The sequence below is a fragment of the Dermacentor variabilis genome, chromosome 2 (genome assembly GCF_050947875.1).
Source record: "Dermacentor variabilis isolate Ectoservices chromosome 2, ASM5094787v1, whole genome shotgun sequence".
NCBI lineage: Eukaryota > Metazoa > Arthropoda > Arachnida > Ixodida > Ixodidae > Dermacentor > Dermacentor variabilis.
Genome location: NC_134569.1, coordinates 137,339,497 through 137,356,201, shown reverse-complemented (window position 1 = coordinate 137,356,201; position 16,705 = coordinate 137,339,497). Strand labels below are relative to the sequence as shown.

General features: G+C 42.5%; 1 protein-coding gene across 1 annotated transcript in view; it reads right to left on the bottom strand.

The window, feature by feature from the left end:
- Window positions 1–4,643: 4,643 nt before the first annotated feature.
- RagA-B (Ras-related GTP binding A/B) overlaps window positions 4,644–16,705 on the bottom strand; it is a 35,216-nt gene continuing 23,154 nt past the window's right edge. Inside the window, exons 4-8 of the mRNA XM_075682091.1 lie at window positions 16,162–16,320; window positions 14,914–15,009; window positions 9,510–9,632; window positions 8,195–8,402; window positions 4,644–5,106 (exon numbers count right to left, since the gene is read on the bottom strand). Coding sequence (XP_075538206.1) covers window positions 5,006–5,106; window positions 8,195–8,402; window positions 9,510–9,632; window positions 14,914–15,009; window positions 16,162–16,320 — 687 coding nt within the window. The 3' untranslated portion in view covers window positions 4,644–5,005. The remainder of the gene's footprint in view (window positions 5,107–8,194; window positions 8,403–9,509; window positions 9,633–14,913; window positions 15,010–16,161; window positions 16,321–16,705) is intronic.

Here is a 16,705-nt window from a genome sequence, read left to right as displayed (position 1 = left end):
TATGTATTGTAATCTTTTCCGACCTCGAACAAAGTGTGTTACAAGTCAGCAAAGTTTATTATTATTATTATTATTATTATTATTATTATTATTATTATTATTATTATTATTATTATTATTATTATTATTATTATTATTGAACCCAAAAATATCGTTGAGGAGCACTCAAAGCAAGGCCTTAAATACTACCCTCAACAGCAATAGCTGGCCAATCAATATTGACAGCTCACAATAACGAAGATTCAAGCATCCACATTCTAGTTCTGCTGTGTCTTCTATATCAACAACTTGATGATTGTGGCAATGAATGCAAGCTACACCTCCATTGAGGAAGAGCTTCTAACAGCTGTTGCTGTAAAAATACAGATTAGCTGTTTTATTAAAAAACAAATAAAATTAAAAGAGACAATAAAGAAAAAGAAAAAAATTTAAACTGATTAAGTGTTTCAAAACAATATTTTATTTGATTTCATGGTAATAGGTTGAATATTGGAAAAGAAAGTGAAGGTCAAAGTTCGATTTATTCAGTTTTGCAATGCAACCCAAGCCTCAGTTCATCAGTGTGATGTCAAGGATCTTGAAGTATGAGGCAAATGAAAACCACAAATGTGTAACAAAAAAGCGAAAGATAGTGCCAGTAGACTGTATGTTAGCAGACATGTCCCTAACAGCACACTGGAACTTCACTAGGTGGTAGCATCGTGCAGTTACAAAAACACCAGCACAGGAACAGTGTGAAAATGGCCACCCCGCTAGCAACTTGCACCAGGGAGGAACACCATTCTGTTTTCAGTTTCTGCATAGTGAAGGTATGGAGCCTATCGAAATTCATCGCAGAATGAAGGTTCAGCATGGTGATGCATCCGTGTTGCAGCAGCAAGTCTACAAATGAAGTCACAAATTCGCAAACGGTGTGAAGTTCGTGGCTGATGCTACTCTACATAGTCAGGCACACCCTGTCATGACTCCAGAAAACATTGTGCCCGTTGAAGCCATCATGATGCACAACCGCTGAGTGATGCTGGATGACATTGCAGCAAGTGCAAACATCAGTCATGGTTCAGCATACCACATTTGCATGATGTGCTCAGATTTCACAAAGTGCCTGAAAAATGGGTGCCCCAGCAGCTGACTCCTGAATTAAGACAGTGACCTGTTGATGCATGTGAACAACTTCTGCGGCATGTTGAATTAGAAGGGGATGCCTTCCTTGCAAGAATGATCACCCGGTACGAAACTTGGGTTCACTACCACCAACCAGAAACAAAGAGAGCGAGTAAGAAATGGCACAGTTCCTCATCACCCAAAAACCAAAGGAGTTCCGAACACAGCCATCAGCAGGGAAGGTTGTGGTCACCCTCTTTTGGAATGAAAAAGGCGCCATCTTGGAGCACTACATGTCACGAGGAACCACTATCACTAGTGAATCATACTATGATCTTCTAAAGAATTACCTTTGGCTTGCAATCAAATCAGAATGCCGTGGATTGCTGTATGCAGGTGTTTTGTTGCAACATGACAGTGCATGGCCCCATACAGCCCCATCCAACAGTTTCAACAAAACAAACCTGAAGTTTGAGTGTTTTCCGCATCCGCCACACTCACCAGACCTTGCACCGAGCAACTTCCATGTGTTCAGACCACTGAAAAAAGTCTTTGGTGGGAAGAAGTTTCGTTCTTAGGAACAGGTACACCACATGGGGCACGTGTGGTTGCGTACATTCCCAGAATACAGGGATCTTGTAAGCGCCGGCAGACTTTCATTGAGCGTGGGAAAGATTGTTTAAAAAAGTAATATACAGCATTGTGCCGCGTGCATACAATAAATTCTTATTTTCATCTTTAAATATTTGCAGTTTTCACTTGACTGACCCTCATACTTTCATGTATTTTAGCCGTTGTAGCATAGTAAAGGATATCCGAACTTGCTAAGTTCGCTCTTCAGCTATTTTACAATGCACTTCAGCCGATCTTTACCGACAAAAACTTAACCAAGCCTGAGTGGACGCTGTTATACAGCTCGAATTGTTTTTTCTTTAGTGTCCCTTAAACAAAGTTTGCAAGCGCTGCATAAAGCAAGCTTGGGCCTGGCAAGCTTAACATAGCCTGGTAGACTAATTCAGCCTAACATGCATAGAGCGGCATCAGAAACTCATTTCCCAAAACAATAATCTAGACAAGAAGCTGTGACAATTCTCACAACCGCCACATAGAACTGCTCCTGTATGTTTAAATTTTCACTTAATTAAAATTTGTTATATCCAGTCACCATTCAATCACTTGTCACTGCACCCAGTTGCTTGAAAAATTCAAGAGCTCTTTTCATCAGCTTGTAACATGTATGTACAATGTATTTACCCAGTATTTTAGGCACTCAAGTAGCAGTAGAGAAAAAAAATGGGCTGCCAGAGTTTAGAGCCTCAAGTATGGCCTGCAGCTGTGGAACATACACAAGGTGGCAGATGTACCTAGTTGCAATACAATCACTTTCACAGTAAAAGCGATGCACTCTTCAAAAAGATAAAGGGACCCATTTCACTTTGTAGCAATAAAACAGTCTGCTAAACGCATAATTTTGCATGAAGCTTCTTTAGCACTGAAATTTTCATATGTCAATTCAAACAGCATTAAGTCACTTGGATTTATTAAGATGTGTGTAATGTTCTGGTCATTTGTTACTGATAATTATCACTGTCGGTAGACCCAAGTTGCCAGTGGCAGGCTTTTTGTTGTGTGATGATGTAAAAGAGCAATACATGAGCATGCAGAGCACGTTACACTTTTTTTTTACCATCCCCCATTATGGCTTTTCCTTTCTTGTATCTTCTTTTTCTTTTCTTTTTTTTTTACACATTAGTGTCTGCCAGAAAACTGGTAGGCGAATTGCCATAGCCATTAAAGTAGGAGAGACACAATTCTATGTGTGATACAATGGACACATGGTCTTACAAATAAAGATGCCATCTTTACAGTTCGCTACACATCGTATCCGATTTCACATCACACAAGTCTCTTGCTTAAAGCAACTACGTCATCTTCATATAACCTGCCATTGTAGGTCTCATTGGCAGACACGTGAATCACTTCCTTTTACAGAATCACGTTGGCGCACGTCTCCTTTTCTAGCGCGGCCTTGACTGCGCAGGGCTGTCAGCGCGGCTGAGCGCATGTGCAGCCTGCGCAAGCTATTTTACAGGTAATCTGCAGTGTATGCAAGGAGTGGGCATAGCATCATGTGCACTGCCATCTTGCACGTTTATTCTGGAGTTGCGTAATCTCGGCTTTTGGAGAATCGTTGAAGCAAGCGGCAGACGAAGCCTTTGCTCCTCACAGCCGGCACTTTTCATGATAGCGTCGTCCCACTGCAGGCAACACTATCAGCCGCTGGGGCCGAGTGGACGCGAATGTGTGGCTAGCTTTGCTTTGTACAGTCTATGTGAAGATATCGTCGACACAGTATAGAACCGTATCTTTCGTCGCCAACCCTCAAATTGAACAAAATGAATTTTTTTTTTCTCTTTTAAATCTGCTTTTTCCAATTGGCCAATAATTTGAAATATATTGCAGCCCCTCCATTGCAATATCCATTGGCAACTGTACTTATTTGCATAAAAGGTCGAATTTACATACAGCAAAACTTCAATATAATGAAGCAAATTGCAGATTTTACCAGCTCTGTTACATCGAGGTTTAACGAACTTGTGAGGGGGGCACAAGAAGGTTCTGACCCCTCTGCACTTGGCCCTACTTATGCATCCTAGGGAAACAGCAACACCCAAATAATCCGTGCAAAAACTGGTATCAAGCTGTAGAGTCAGGTGAAATTTCAACTGTATTGTACAAGTTACAAAAGGTTTGGTCACAAGTTGTGTTAGAAAATAAAATTTCAATGAAGAAATCGGGCAGGTCTTATTGAGCAGAGATAGCTAAAAGCCATCTTGTAGAAGGCACCAACTAGTAAATACAGTGTTTTTCAATTTTCGAATTTATTGAATGACTGCAGTTGCAGGAAATATGCAAGGCATATAGCTTTCTTGCCTTTGCAGCAACTGAAGCTGCCAAGAAAAACGCAAAAACAGTTGACATAATGGGGCGTGACACATGGCAGTGGGCATCTGCGAAATTTAACTTCAATGATTTCAATTGAAAGTGAGTGGGATGAAAGAATTGCCTGCAGTTTTCACTTAATACCTTTGTCAGCAATAGTGAAATCTTTATCAGTGTTCTTGTGTTCATCAGTGTTCTGTGCCACCCATGGGCCAAAAAACTACTGCTACTTTTAGTGCTCATGCCCCTTTAATGTTGTCACACAATCAGTTGGAGAGCAAATTTTAAGAGGAAAGTCTTACATTGTAATACTGGTTATGATGGCTTCTTTTATTCTGACTTTTATATTTTATGGCAATCATTGTAATGTGAAAAGAGCCTAGTGGAATACTATATCCATAAGTAATTTGCAATGACAGCTACTAGCTGAAGGACACTTTTGCTCATTGTACATGTAATGGCATAGCATTGATTAAAGCACATTACACGTGTACGCTCTCACCAGGTTGATGCCAGTCATATTTAAATTTGTGTAGGAGCCAATGCAACACGATAGCACCCTCCAGTACACTACACAGTCATAACAAGAAACAAAATGATTTTCAATATCAACATTTTTATTAATCATCAATTTGTACAAAATACACATCTCTAAACATTTTTGAACTGTATATTCTGAACTGGCTAAAACAAGCTGCAGTGCCTGACACTGCCCTATTCCTTTCCATGGGATTCGTATGACAAGACCTGCCCGCATGGAACATGAGATGTGCTTTCTCTGTAGTCACAGCCTTCACACAATTAACTTCTTGGGTTTTTAAACTGGGCAGGCTTCAGCCAGGTGAGGCAGCACAAGTAGCTTGGTGCCAGAGTATTGCGTGGTCCACCAAGAACACCTTGTGCTGGGAGCAAGGGGAGACGAAAAATGAGGCTTCTTATCAACAGTCTCTAGGAACTACTATCGCCTTGCAAGTGATTGTGAGCTTGAGCCCTTGGCACTCTCAAGCTTCTCAAAATGTTTCCGCGCATTCTTGATGTTGATCAGAGTGGCCGCAGGTGCTGTGAGTGAGAGAGAAGTGAACAAGCACTGCCTTGACAACCAGAAAAATGATTTCACTCTAAAAGGCACTCCTACAGACTCTCTGCAGACAAACTTAAGCAGATGACAAAGCAGGTCACTTGTTACATTGTTTTCAGTATGCACAGCAGCACTGTGAATGTCTCTTGCAAACCTACACAGCCAAACAACATTATACTGGGCCCAGTTAAATCAAGTTCTACATTATCTGGAATAATTTCTGAACACCATAGAGCAGCAGTGAGAACACGTAGTAAAATGTGTGGTTACACTGAACATAAATTGTACCCACACATCTTAGACCAGCTCTACGCTAAACGACTCCGTAAGTTGGTTCTACTGTGTAGCCACACCACTAGTATGGCTGCAATGAAGTGAGAAAAAGTTTTCTTTCCAGCATTGTGTGTGCCTAGTGCGAATTTTCAGTGCCATGGCTTCACACCAAGATGTGTGCCATGGCAACAACCTCTAAAAATATCTTTCTATCAGCTAGCATCATGTGCATGGGTCCATGGCCATGTGATTTTTTGACATTAGAAAAAGCCAATCAGCACCTCTCCCAGTAAGGTAAGTCCCATTCCACAAAATTTAAGTCCAATATATGTTTTACACAATGTATTATAATTATTATTACGCAAGGTATCAAACTCGCCGACGCTTGTTTAGAGACTAGTTCAATATGGAACAAGTTTTGCTATACTGGATGAAACACAGAGTGCTACTGCACAATAATGCACCAGACACTAGTGTCGCTAGTACTTTATACTTAAAGGGCCCCTGAACCACTTTTCATTGAAGTCAAGAAATGCATTTGAGGCTATTTCAGAAATACTTTGACGCAAAAAGTACTTGAATGCATTCAGCAGACGCTTAGTTATTGGTAATAAAATATTCCCTACACAGTGCTTCTATTCCTTCTTCAATGACTTGCATTACAAAGGCTATGGCGAATCAGGGCGTGCCGTGCCCACAATGCTCCGCCTACTGAACTTCACCGTGGCGCGCAGTTCAAATACGATTTTGGATGATCATGTAGACACGACTTCTGATTATGACGCCTACAACGCGCCAAACGTGGTTGTCCTCAGTGAGCTGCATTGCACTCAGTCAGCAGACTCGTCGCGGCGGCTGCAGTATCTACACTACGTAGCAGACCGCAACTATATGCAACTGTTGTGTGCATCTGCAGTGTTAGCTTTGAGCACGACAAGGCTTCAGTGCACGCTTGCATTCATATGCTCCAGTCTGGCCATGCTACATGCTGCGGGCTGGCTTTGTCTTGAACCAGCTTGACCGACGGATAGTAGCCACATCCAACTTGTGCATTTGGAAGCGCTATCAATAGCTCAATACAAATAGAAGTCTGTCAAGGCATCTAACCAGGAGCGGCCAAGAGTTGGCATGCACTGGCAAAAATACATGTGGTCTGACCCTAAGTTTCATGTGGTTCGAGGCTAGTTCAGCGTTAAAAACTAGTCGAAATTAGCAATAGCTGACGGCTACAACATATTTAAGCAAGGTGGCCAAAGCGTAATTCCTACACAGATGGCCGTGGAAGAGCGTGAGCAGATGGCATTCGGCTTCTTCCGGAAGTACGTAGTAATTATTGAAATTAAAAAGCAGATTTTCACTTACTTCGGCCTGTTCGTTAAGCTGCATCAAATATACACAGCAACCGTAGGATGAAGCGCACTGATCCAAACACCCTTCTTGATCGGCCAATAGCAGCTACGTACGGGAATCTTCTATATTACAAAATAAAGCATTCAGAAAAGAGTGAGGAGCAGGCTTCTGTTGAAAAGATCACCAGCAGTACACACAACTGAAAAATTTGGCTGACTTGTCCACAGCAGCGTGTGCTATTCGCGAACTGTTATTATTCTTCTTTTTTTCCACCAAGCCCAAGGGGTGGTTCAGGACCTCCTTAAAGCAAATTATCAACTTTTCTTTTTGTTGTTACACCAGATATCAAAAATTATCTTGGTGTGCTTTTCATAACATTTCTTTTCTTTGCTTTTGTTTTCCAGACTCGCTGAATCCTACTTATAGTACTTCCCACTACTTATGTCATCTACGCAAGCAACACTACATAGGTAATCACTTTGAAAGGGCCCTGAAATACGTTTTGAACATAATTTTAAAGAAGTTGCTCATCTGTTCACAAGGCTCCTGTTAACACGCGATCTGAATGTTGCACTGCATGCTGCAGGGAATTTACAATCTCGTGCCAAAGCAGTGAACAGTCGCTTGCTCTCGTATATGCAAGGTCGTCCTCGAAAGCAGTTAGCCCACCAACGCTAGCCCACTTGAACTCTGGCACAGTGCAGACGTTCAGCCCACTGGGCTGCACACTCTCAATATTTGCCAACCACAGGCTACAGGAAGAATTCAGATGTGGCCTCGATCCCAGGTGGGAGCCTGAAGCAGCCTTGGGCCAAAAACTCGCCTAGCCACTACTCCGGCACCCTGGGCATGTCTTCTCTTACCACCTCCACATGCTATTGGCTGATATTGTGAGTGCAAGAACATTCTTGGTAATACATTATGGCTAATTTTGGGTTAAATAAATGAAAAAAAATATATGTCTGCAATCTCAAAAAGACGGCAAAAGCATTTCATCTTTATACTGCGCACAGCTGCACCTGCTGTGCACAGCCTCCGAGATGGCAGCACAGCGCAGTGTATTCTACCACAGCCGCCGCAGGGTGCCCCGACAAACCCTTTTGCTGCTGCAACACTCCACGTTTGGCCGGGGCTTTGCCCTCTTGGCTTCTCCAATGTGTAGCTTCCAGTGCTTTTGCAAAGACGAAAAGATGGAAAAAGCTGGGTATTGTTCGGATTTTTTTAATCCTCCAACTATAAGTGGAGTCCCACTTACAGTTGAAGCATTCAAAAAATGTTTGCGCTTTGAGATTCATGGGACAACATACTTTAACAGTGAGGCCATTTTATGATTATTTAGAAGTGTTTCAGGGCCCCTTTAATAACATGAAAGTGCTGTCCCTCCTCTTGATGTTGACAACCCGTGAACAGCTGCGCAAATAGAGAAACAATAAACTGCAAACTTACGCATGCTAGGGTCTGCCATGATGACCATAATGTAGGTGTTTGGGGTGAAGACATCAATGAAGGCAGCAAAATTGCTATTTCGCACTTCCATGCTTTGGAACTGGGCAGCTAGCTTGCTGCAGCTCAACTTGAACTGCTTGATAATGTTGGAGACCTTCTCAAAGCGGTGAACATCATGGTGTGGCTTCCGCTGGCAGTGGCTGATTATCTGTTTTGAGGAAGGCACGGGAAACATTAAGGACACCGGTAGGTACTGATGGATACCAAGAAAATTATTGAGAAACTGCTGCCAATTTTTCAGGCATGACTTTCAAAAAATAAGTTTTTCCCTGATCACTGAGATCATGCATTTCTGGAAGCATGTTGTCAGCAATTACGGATCACTGAACAAGTGCGGCTAATTCGAGTTGAAAATGCAGAGAAGTATAATCGTACAGGTCTCAGCCGTGGATTATATGCCTATTAGATAACGCCACAACATTTAGTGCTGGCCCTGTGTTGTAATGCCCAACACCTTGAAGCCTAATTCTTTACTGCATCATTAATTTACTTATCTGCTGAAATGTATACTGCAATGACAGTGTGCTAAAACGCTGCTAGCGTGGCACTTTACCCTAGTTCCGTGGAGAGGTGGTGCATGCTCTGTGGGCCTGACATATCACACAAAGCTAAAAGGCTCAATTTCTGCTTTATATGCTTTCTTACAGTGGCTAGCAATGCACCGTGCTTTGGCCTTAGGCTCTGGTTTGTCCGAAAGGCAGTCTATGAGGGCGAGAAATTTCATTCAAAATAATCGCTGCGCAGTCCCAAGTGTTAAAATTTGTGGGAGTTTTTCTCTATTCAAATACATGTGACTCTGCTTAACGGTTTGAATTATCTCTCAATTCAAATTAAGAGATTTTGAATTACCGAGATTTCACTGTATAACTACAAACTTTACTATGTACTACTACTACCTCCATCAAGCTGAACCCCAGTCCATGTGTAAGTGCACAAACCAGAATTCAAGAAATATTTAAATAAACCAAGAACTTTAATAGATACTCGTATTTAGTATATTGAGAGTTTAGAAATGCGCTCACAACTAAGACATATCGAAAGTCACCAAGTTACAAAATTTACTGACCATAAAGCCAATACCATTCATGGCCAGTATGTGCTACAGCCACTTTGCTATGTCACTTCAATTGTGCTGGCAGAGAATAAGTCACTGGATTAAAACCAAATTTCTCGGTAATGCCAACAGCAATAGCTTGTTGTATTACGAGAACTTGCTTCCTTCCTTCACAACCATCACATCTATCTGCATACTCACAAGGAAAGTAGCACGCTCGAACAGGAGGACCTCATTGGCGTCGATGATGTTGGTAAACTGTTGCAAGTTGCTTTCCAGCTGCTGGACGTTGGGTATGAGGGTGTAGACAATTGATGACCAGGCCTGCATGCACACAATCATGGTCACACACACGCCAAGGCAACTCCTCCGCAAAGCACAAACACGTTCTGCAGAACGCACAAGAATGTTGCAGTTTCACCCAAAGGGCAAAATACTGACAGTGATGGGAAAATATTGCAATAGTACACGGAGTAAGGCTTGTAGATTTATGGGTAGTATAAATGGCTGTAAATATTCATTTACCAGCTAAACACACGTGCCCAAAGACGCACGTGAACGGAGGTCAGTTGATGACCGCTAGCACTCGCTGTCATAATGCTGGTGTGGTGAGGAGTGCCAGCAGTAGGAAGTGTGTGCATGCTTGTACCAAAGTGAACATTCAGTACTACAGCTCTCTTCACTATTTCAACTGAACCACGACTCTGAAACTCGGCACATCAAGAGACCTCCTAACACTGGGCGCACGAGGAGACGGCATGCACCAAGGCAACAGCTTGCTCGGCTCACCGTCGCCGATCACGTGACCTAGACGACACGGCCCGCAGGCTGCGTAGGTGCCATCACGCCCGAGACAGCACAGCGGCAGTGGTGCCAATGACAGCAATGGCGTGAAAGCACCTAAAGTTTTCATGTAATTGCTATCGCGATAAAAGGAACACTCTATTTCAAGGAGTGGCCAGTGCCTTTTATTTAACCTTCAGTGCACTCTTCCTGAATCATTCCTGGTCATTAAGAATGTGAGAACTGTTTAGTGGGTGAAACTCTGAAAGTGGCGAAAGTGACACGCATGACTGGCCGTCAAATGCAACTTCATGACCTATGTGCAGCCAGTATTAGGCAGAACCATAATTCCAGGTTGTTTGGTTAGTGCGACAATCAAAGGAAACAACACGTGCTGCAGAGAAAACACAAAAACGAAAAACTGAGTAAGAGAAACCTGATACTGCACAATGCATACTGCATGTGCAACATGCGTGCGCATGTAATATTACCCAGCTATTGTAAAGACAAGAAAACAAACACAGTAAATGTTGTCGTCATAAGAAAATATGTTTTTACATACAAAAATTAGCTATTGCAACAGCGTCTTGCTCTTGCTATACAATACCAGAAACTGCCAGGCAAACTAGTGCGTAGCGCTTGGATTGCACTGTCACCATGCTACACAAATTATTCAAACATCCAAGTGGACTAACTACTACCACTATTGTGTAATACACAAGAAAGAAGATAAAGGTAACGTAGAAGTAAATACAGGGTTTAATTTCTCTGTCAACTATTCAAACCAAACTGCATAATCAAGTTTACATGAAAGGGACCAGCAACCAATTTTTGTAATGCATGTTTTTTTTTTTTTCTAGTGCAACAGAAAGCTTACTGGTCAGATTGTCCGACCCTTCAATGGTAACACGGAAAACATTGTGGAATATTTTGATCAGAATTTTTCAATCTGCAGTCGTGATCGTGATCATGAAGTCATACAATGGAAACATGCTAGAAACAGTGACAGGTAAGTGCGATAGCGACTGCACATCGTCATTGCTGGGGAGCAGTAGGATACACAAGCAGTGCTATTCATGCAGCACTGGCACCCATTTACAGCACAATTAGTGGATGGCATTTCGTATCTCACAGGGAGACCACAGAACTCGTGGTTCTCAATCACAAACTCATGCGTACAAAAACACTCAGGCGCGTCGCCACGCAATGAGGGACCCCACAGCTCTGCCGTTCTACTAACTGCTGAGAAGGCAGCACTGCTCGTTGGCATGACATTTTTTTTTTTTTATAGTTCGCAATACACATAGAATAAAGCGCAAATGTCTATGCAATATAAAGACTGGGATTTTAAACAATCATATGGTGCACTTCCTGACAGCCGACTTATGTACAGTAATCTTACTGCATTCATCTCAAGTACCGAGGCTTCTCCACCAGTTCGTGCCAGTGTACCATTTTCGCAACTTTCAGTGGAGATTTAAAATTATGATTCCTATTGAAATCGTGAACAGCATGCTCGATTAGATCACTATAAATCGTGGTCTTTTCATTTCCACCAACATCTCGCAATACGTCCCTAGTGCTTGTCAGTCTATTGAATTGTCAAAATAACGGACATGATACATCATAATGAAATAAAAATTAAAAACTAAAAATCAAGACACGATAGCAACATTGTTTTCTTATTCCTAGCGCAGTGGCTAAACCACTGATAATTAGTGATGTCACCTCCAAAGAAACATACTTCATGCATTCTTGCCTTTGTTCTAATCAAATGTTGATACAAACTATGTTGTACCTGCTTTTGATAGTGGAATGCACTCTTACAATTTCTATACTGATCAAACTTGCACTCCTTATGTATATTCATGTGCTCAATGCAAATATGACTTTTTCTCACACAATATGTAATCATTAACTGTACTACCAATTTCATGTTATTGTATTGAAGGTGACTTAATTAGCTGGAAAACAGTCAGTAGTGTGAAAAATATTCGTATATCGTAAAACCTCGTTAATTCGACCCTCGTTAATTCCAAATATTGGATAATTCGGACTCATCCACTGGTCCCAGCAGGGGTATGCGTCACTTAATGCAATCAAACTCTTGTTAATTTGGACGTATTTGGCTGCAGATCAGTCAATTCGGCCGACGCTTGGCGTGCATGGAGCGCCGCAAATGCACGATGCACAAGAGCAAAAGGAAAGCCCCTCTAAAACGGTGCTGGTGTCCAACCAAAACGAAGCGGGGGAGTCTGCATCGCCATAGTCATCAGCAGAAATCACGTGAATGACAGCAAAGCCCGAACACTTCGACCCTATTTGTGCCTTTAAAGCCTTTTCTTGCATTTACCACCGTGCATAACACCACGTCGGCTGTGTGCTTTCAAGACTGCGTAGTCTCCATCCATGATCACGTTGACAGCGACCACGGTTTCATCTGCAGTTGTTGCAGCGAATGCTAGTTTTGTTTTGGCCATGTGCATGTGTTGGCCGCATGCTTTCAGAACCACAAGACTGGCATCCGTGATCATGTCGATAGCAGCCGTGGTTTCGTGGCTGTTTGCCGCAGTGGTTGCAGCAAACACAGTAGTTTCATTTTAACTCAGTGGAAAGCTGTCGAGGATGAAAAGCACCGGCTACATCGTGATGGAAGGACGATCTGTTAGCGATGGCTAAAAAATGATAGGGATGTGCGCGTGTTAGTGAAAAGCGTGTCGCAGCTGAGGACGCGCGCCGCCGCTGCACTGCGAAAGAAGTCGCGAGGTCACCGCCACTGCGAGCGCTAATTAGTTGCGAAATGATGAGAATTGCAGCTTCCGCATTGCTCTTGTGCAAAATAGACAATAATTTGCTGATTTATTGAGAAAATAAAAGCATGTTGACATAGTAAGCAATTGTTATTTGTTTTCTTCACACCTTCAATAATTCGGTTAATTTGGACATTTTTTTTTCCGGCCCTGTGAAATCCAAAATAATGAGGAGGTTTACAGAATGTGCAATAAAGCACAAACAAAAGTTCTTGACCAATTTTGACAAAGCTAAGGGACAACAAACATTGGAAAGCAAAATTTCCATTTCAAGTTTCTAAATATACAAGAAATTTTCCAAATAATCACAAACATCCTTGTCTTCTTGCACTTTTCAGACAAGAAGCAACCACCGCAGTATCTGGAGTAGAAGTGATACCTATCCTCCAAACCGAGAAGTGATCACGGTCATGACTGGGTTTTGAGAAAGAAAAATTAGCTACATGGTGCATCTTGGAAAAACAATTTTATACAAATTCAACACATCAAAATACACAAACCATGCAAGTTTCATTGACATTTATTTATAAATATAAACAATGCATTTCTTGATCAATGTGAACCATATTTCTCTCTCTTAATGCAAACTGACTGCAAGCTGACATTGGTGAGTTCTCGGCGCACAATAGCCTGAACAAGGGTAACCATAGGAGCACATGTATCATTCTGACAGGTGGGTAGAGCGCTGCGGTACACATGGTTTCCAGTTCACAGCGCATGATCTTCGTGAGCAGCTCTGAAGGCTGCTGCTACCATGAAGGAGAGTCCTGTCAGTCTTCACAAGATGATGTTGCAGCCGTATTTGGAAGCTATGCAAATGACTGATAGATACGACGGCTTTTCACCTGCTCGAAATGCTCGCACTCCATGATAATGTCATTAGCTAAGTACAGTTTTTACAAATGAGTAAATTGAAGGCCTCATCGGCGATACCTTTTAAGTCATGCCCGACTTTTCCAGACTCTGGAATTTCAGCGTCAGCCTTGTGGCAAAGTGCCAGCACATCTTGTATATAGGCGATGTAGCCTTCGGTGGATATCTGAACTCGTGATGCCAACGCTCTTGGTGATGACCTTCCGACCCAATAGTTTTCCGAAGAGATCTTGCAACTTCTGCTTGCAGGTATACCAGTCATGGAGTTCTTTTTCATGGTTTTGAAATTACACTCTCACAGTTCCTGCCAAGTAAAAAATTATGTTCGTCAGCATCACCATGGGATCCCGTTTGTTGTGGCTGTTCACCCACTCATACATCTCCAGCCAGTCGTCGACTTCGGCGCCATCAGCGCCACAGAAGGTTCCTGGATCATGCGGATGCGCAAGTACAACAGTTGATGCAGGCTTTGCCGAACTATGCACCGTCTCCTGCGACATCTGTGGAGAACTGACACAGCAGCCACTGCGAAGCTCCATTCTGAGTCGTTACCCCACACCTCCACCAAACGTTACGAAGAGGAAGCCCGATGCACAAATGCGTGTACAACTCCTTACATGGGGAAAAGTTTATGGTAATCGCGCAGGCTGCTATAAAGGTCACAGCTCCAGGAGACAGTCTACCACTTCCTCTTTGTCCCCCTCTTGCGTGCACAGTCGTGTCCAAATGCACCGTAACAATATGAACAGTACATTCTTTCGAACTCGTGCGACCCACCCAACATAAGCCAGCTTCAAGAAATCTTGATTACTAACATGGCCATACACTCTGTGAAATTTAAATTGTGGGGTTTAACATCCACCAGCTGTACAGTGGGCAATGACGGATGTCATAGTGGAAGGCTCCGTATTAGTTTTGACCACCTGGGACTCCTTAACGTGCAACTTTAAAGCGCAGTACACGAGTGTTCTTGCATTCCACCCCTATTAAAACGCAGCTGCCATGGCCAGAAGTCAAACTCGTGACCTTAGGCTCAGCAGCATGATGCCACAGCCACAAAGCCAGCATGGCAGCTCACTGTGTCTAAATGCAGTGCTACCAGTCAGTCACAAGAAGGACACTACAGAATTCAGGCCTACCTTGTAAAGTGTTTCGTCCCATATTGACGTCTTGAAGCACACACACTCCAAAGGCTTGGACAACCTGTTGAGGTCCTCTTGTCTAAGACGGAATATCTGCAAAGGAAGAGGCACAGAGAATGAACAATGCACACAGCTGTTTATCACTGGCATTTTGAGCTTCACACACTTGCATTCTTGTGCGCTTGGCAAAGCTAGAAGCTCTGAGTGGCATTCATTGGTGAGTACAAGTTACTTCTTCAATCGCATGGACCATGGTAGAATACTGTGCCATGATTTCCGCATTATGCATGCCAATTTGAGCCGGGAGTGGTGACCACAACATTGGCAGCTTATGTGCCTTGCACCTAAACTGCTGCAATGTTTCAATGCACTTCAGAGAAAACTCGCTCCAGCTTTGCTCCATTTGTGCTAGCATTTTTGCATTCCTCTCTATTCTTTCATGGCAAGGTTTCTTTGACTGCAGCTAAGAATCATGATATCAATGCACTGAAGCAACTCTGATTTTTGCTGCAATGCATACCTGAAACCAGCAGTAAGATATGTCACAATATTTAGGGGAATTCACCTGACAGCAATGCAACAGGAATAATTCATAGCAAAGGTTCAAAAGATTGTAGCTTTCCTTTGATGCCAGTGCAACTGAATCACACCTAATTAATATTACAGAATCAGTTCAAAATTACATCACACTGAATGGCTGAACTGTCTATCTAAGCCTTATTAATAAACAATAAAAAATGAATACTTGTGTTCCAGGTTTCGCAAAATTTTCTCCCAAACGTTTTTCTAGGTTTATGATAGTCTCTAGTACTAAAACGACATTATGAATGATGAATAACAGACTTCACTAAATGCAAGCGCAGAAGATAAACACTACATGAGAAGGCATAATAATAATAGTCCACTTCTGTGATACAATGAGCCAATGCACTCTCCCAACTACCAAGATGCTGTCACAAAGTTCATTCAAAACAAGCAAACATCAATACCCAGTTGTTATTCTCATGTTACTCCTATCTGATGGCAAAGGCTTAAGAGCTCTTGTTTTGCACATGTACACTGCCATGTACACCACATTTTTTTTTTCCAGAAATAGCCATTTTTCTCAGACATCAAACTTAAATCCACCCAAGAAGAACATCAGCAGAAGGAGGCTTTCGAAAAGCTGCATGTCTTCACGCAAAGCAGCTGACTCTGAGTAAGACCGGCGGTGTCCTAGGCATCAAAACAGAAAGACAAACACACCCTATCTCTCTGTTCTTCAGGCACGAGGTCCATCTTGTGAACGAGACAGAAGATCTTGGCCTCAGCTGAATTCTGCAGTATTGCCTCCAAGCATGACTGGTAGTAATGAAGGTCCTTTTCCAGCTCCCTTGACTCCACATCAAACACATAGATCAGAACCTGTAGGGCACAATAAATTATTACACATTGCATGCTTCCTTGACCGTGCAACCAAGGATGGCATGCACATACATATGCGCCTTGGACAAAGACAGCCTGTCATCACTGTAATGTGCATGAGCATATCTGTGCCAAATACATATCATATTGACCGCAAATAAAGACGGGGACAGCGGAAGAGAACCGGGAGAGAACCGTGTCATTTTTGTGTTGTCTTCCACTGTCCCCATCTTTATTTGTGGTCAATATGATATGCAGCAAACACCAACTAGGCCAAACTGAAGTTCTCCCGTGCCACATGGGAACAGAAAATGACATTAACTAGTTAATGCCTGAAATCTTTTTAATGCCATTTGCATGATGCCACACAGAAAAATCTAATTTC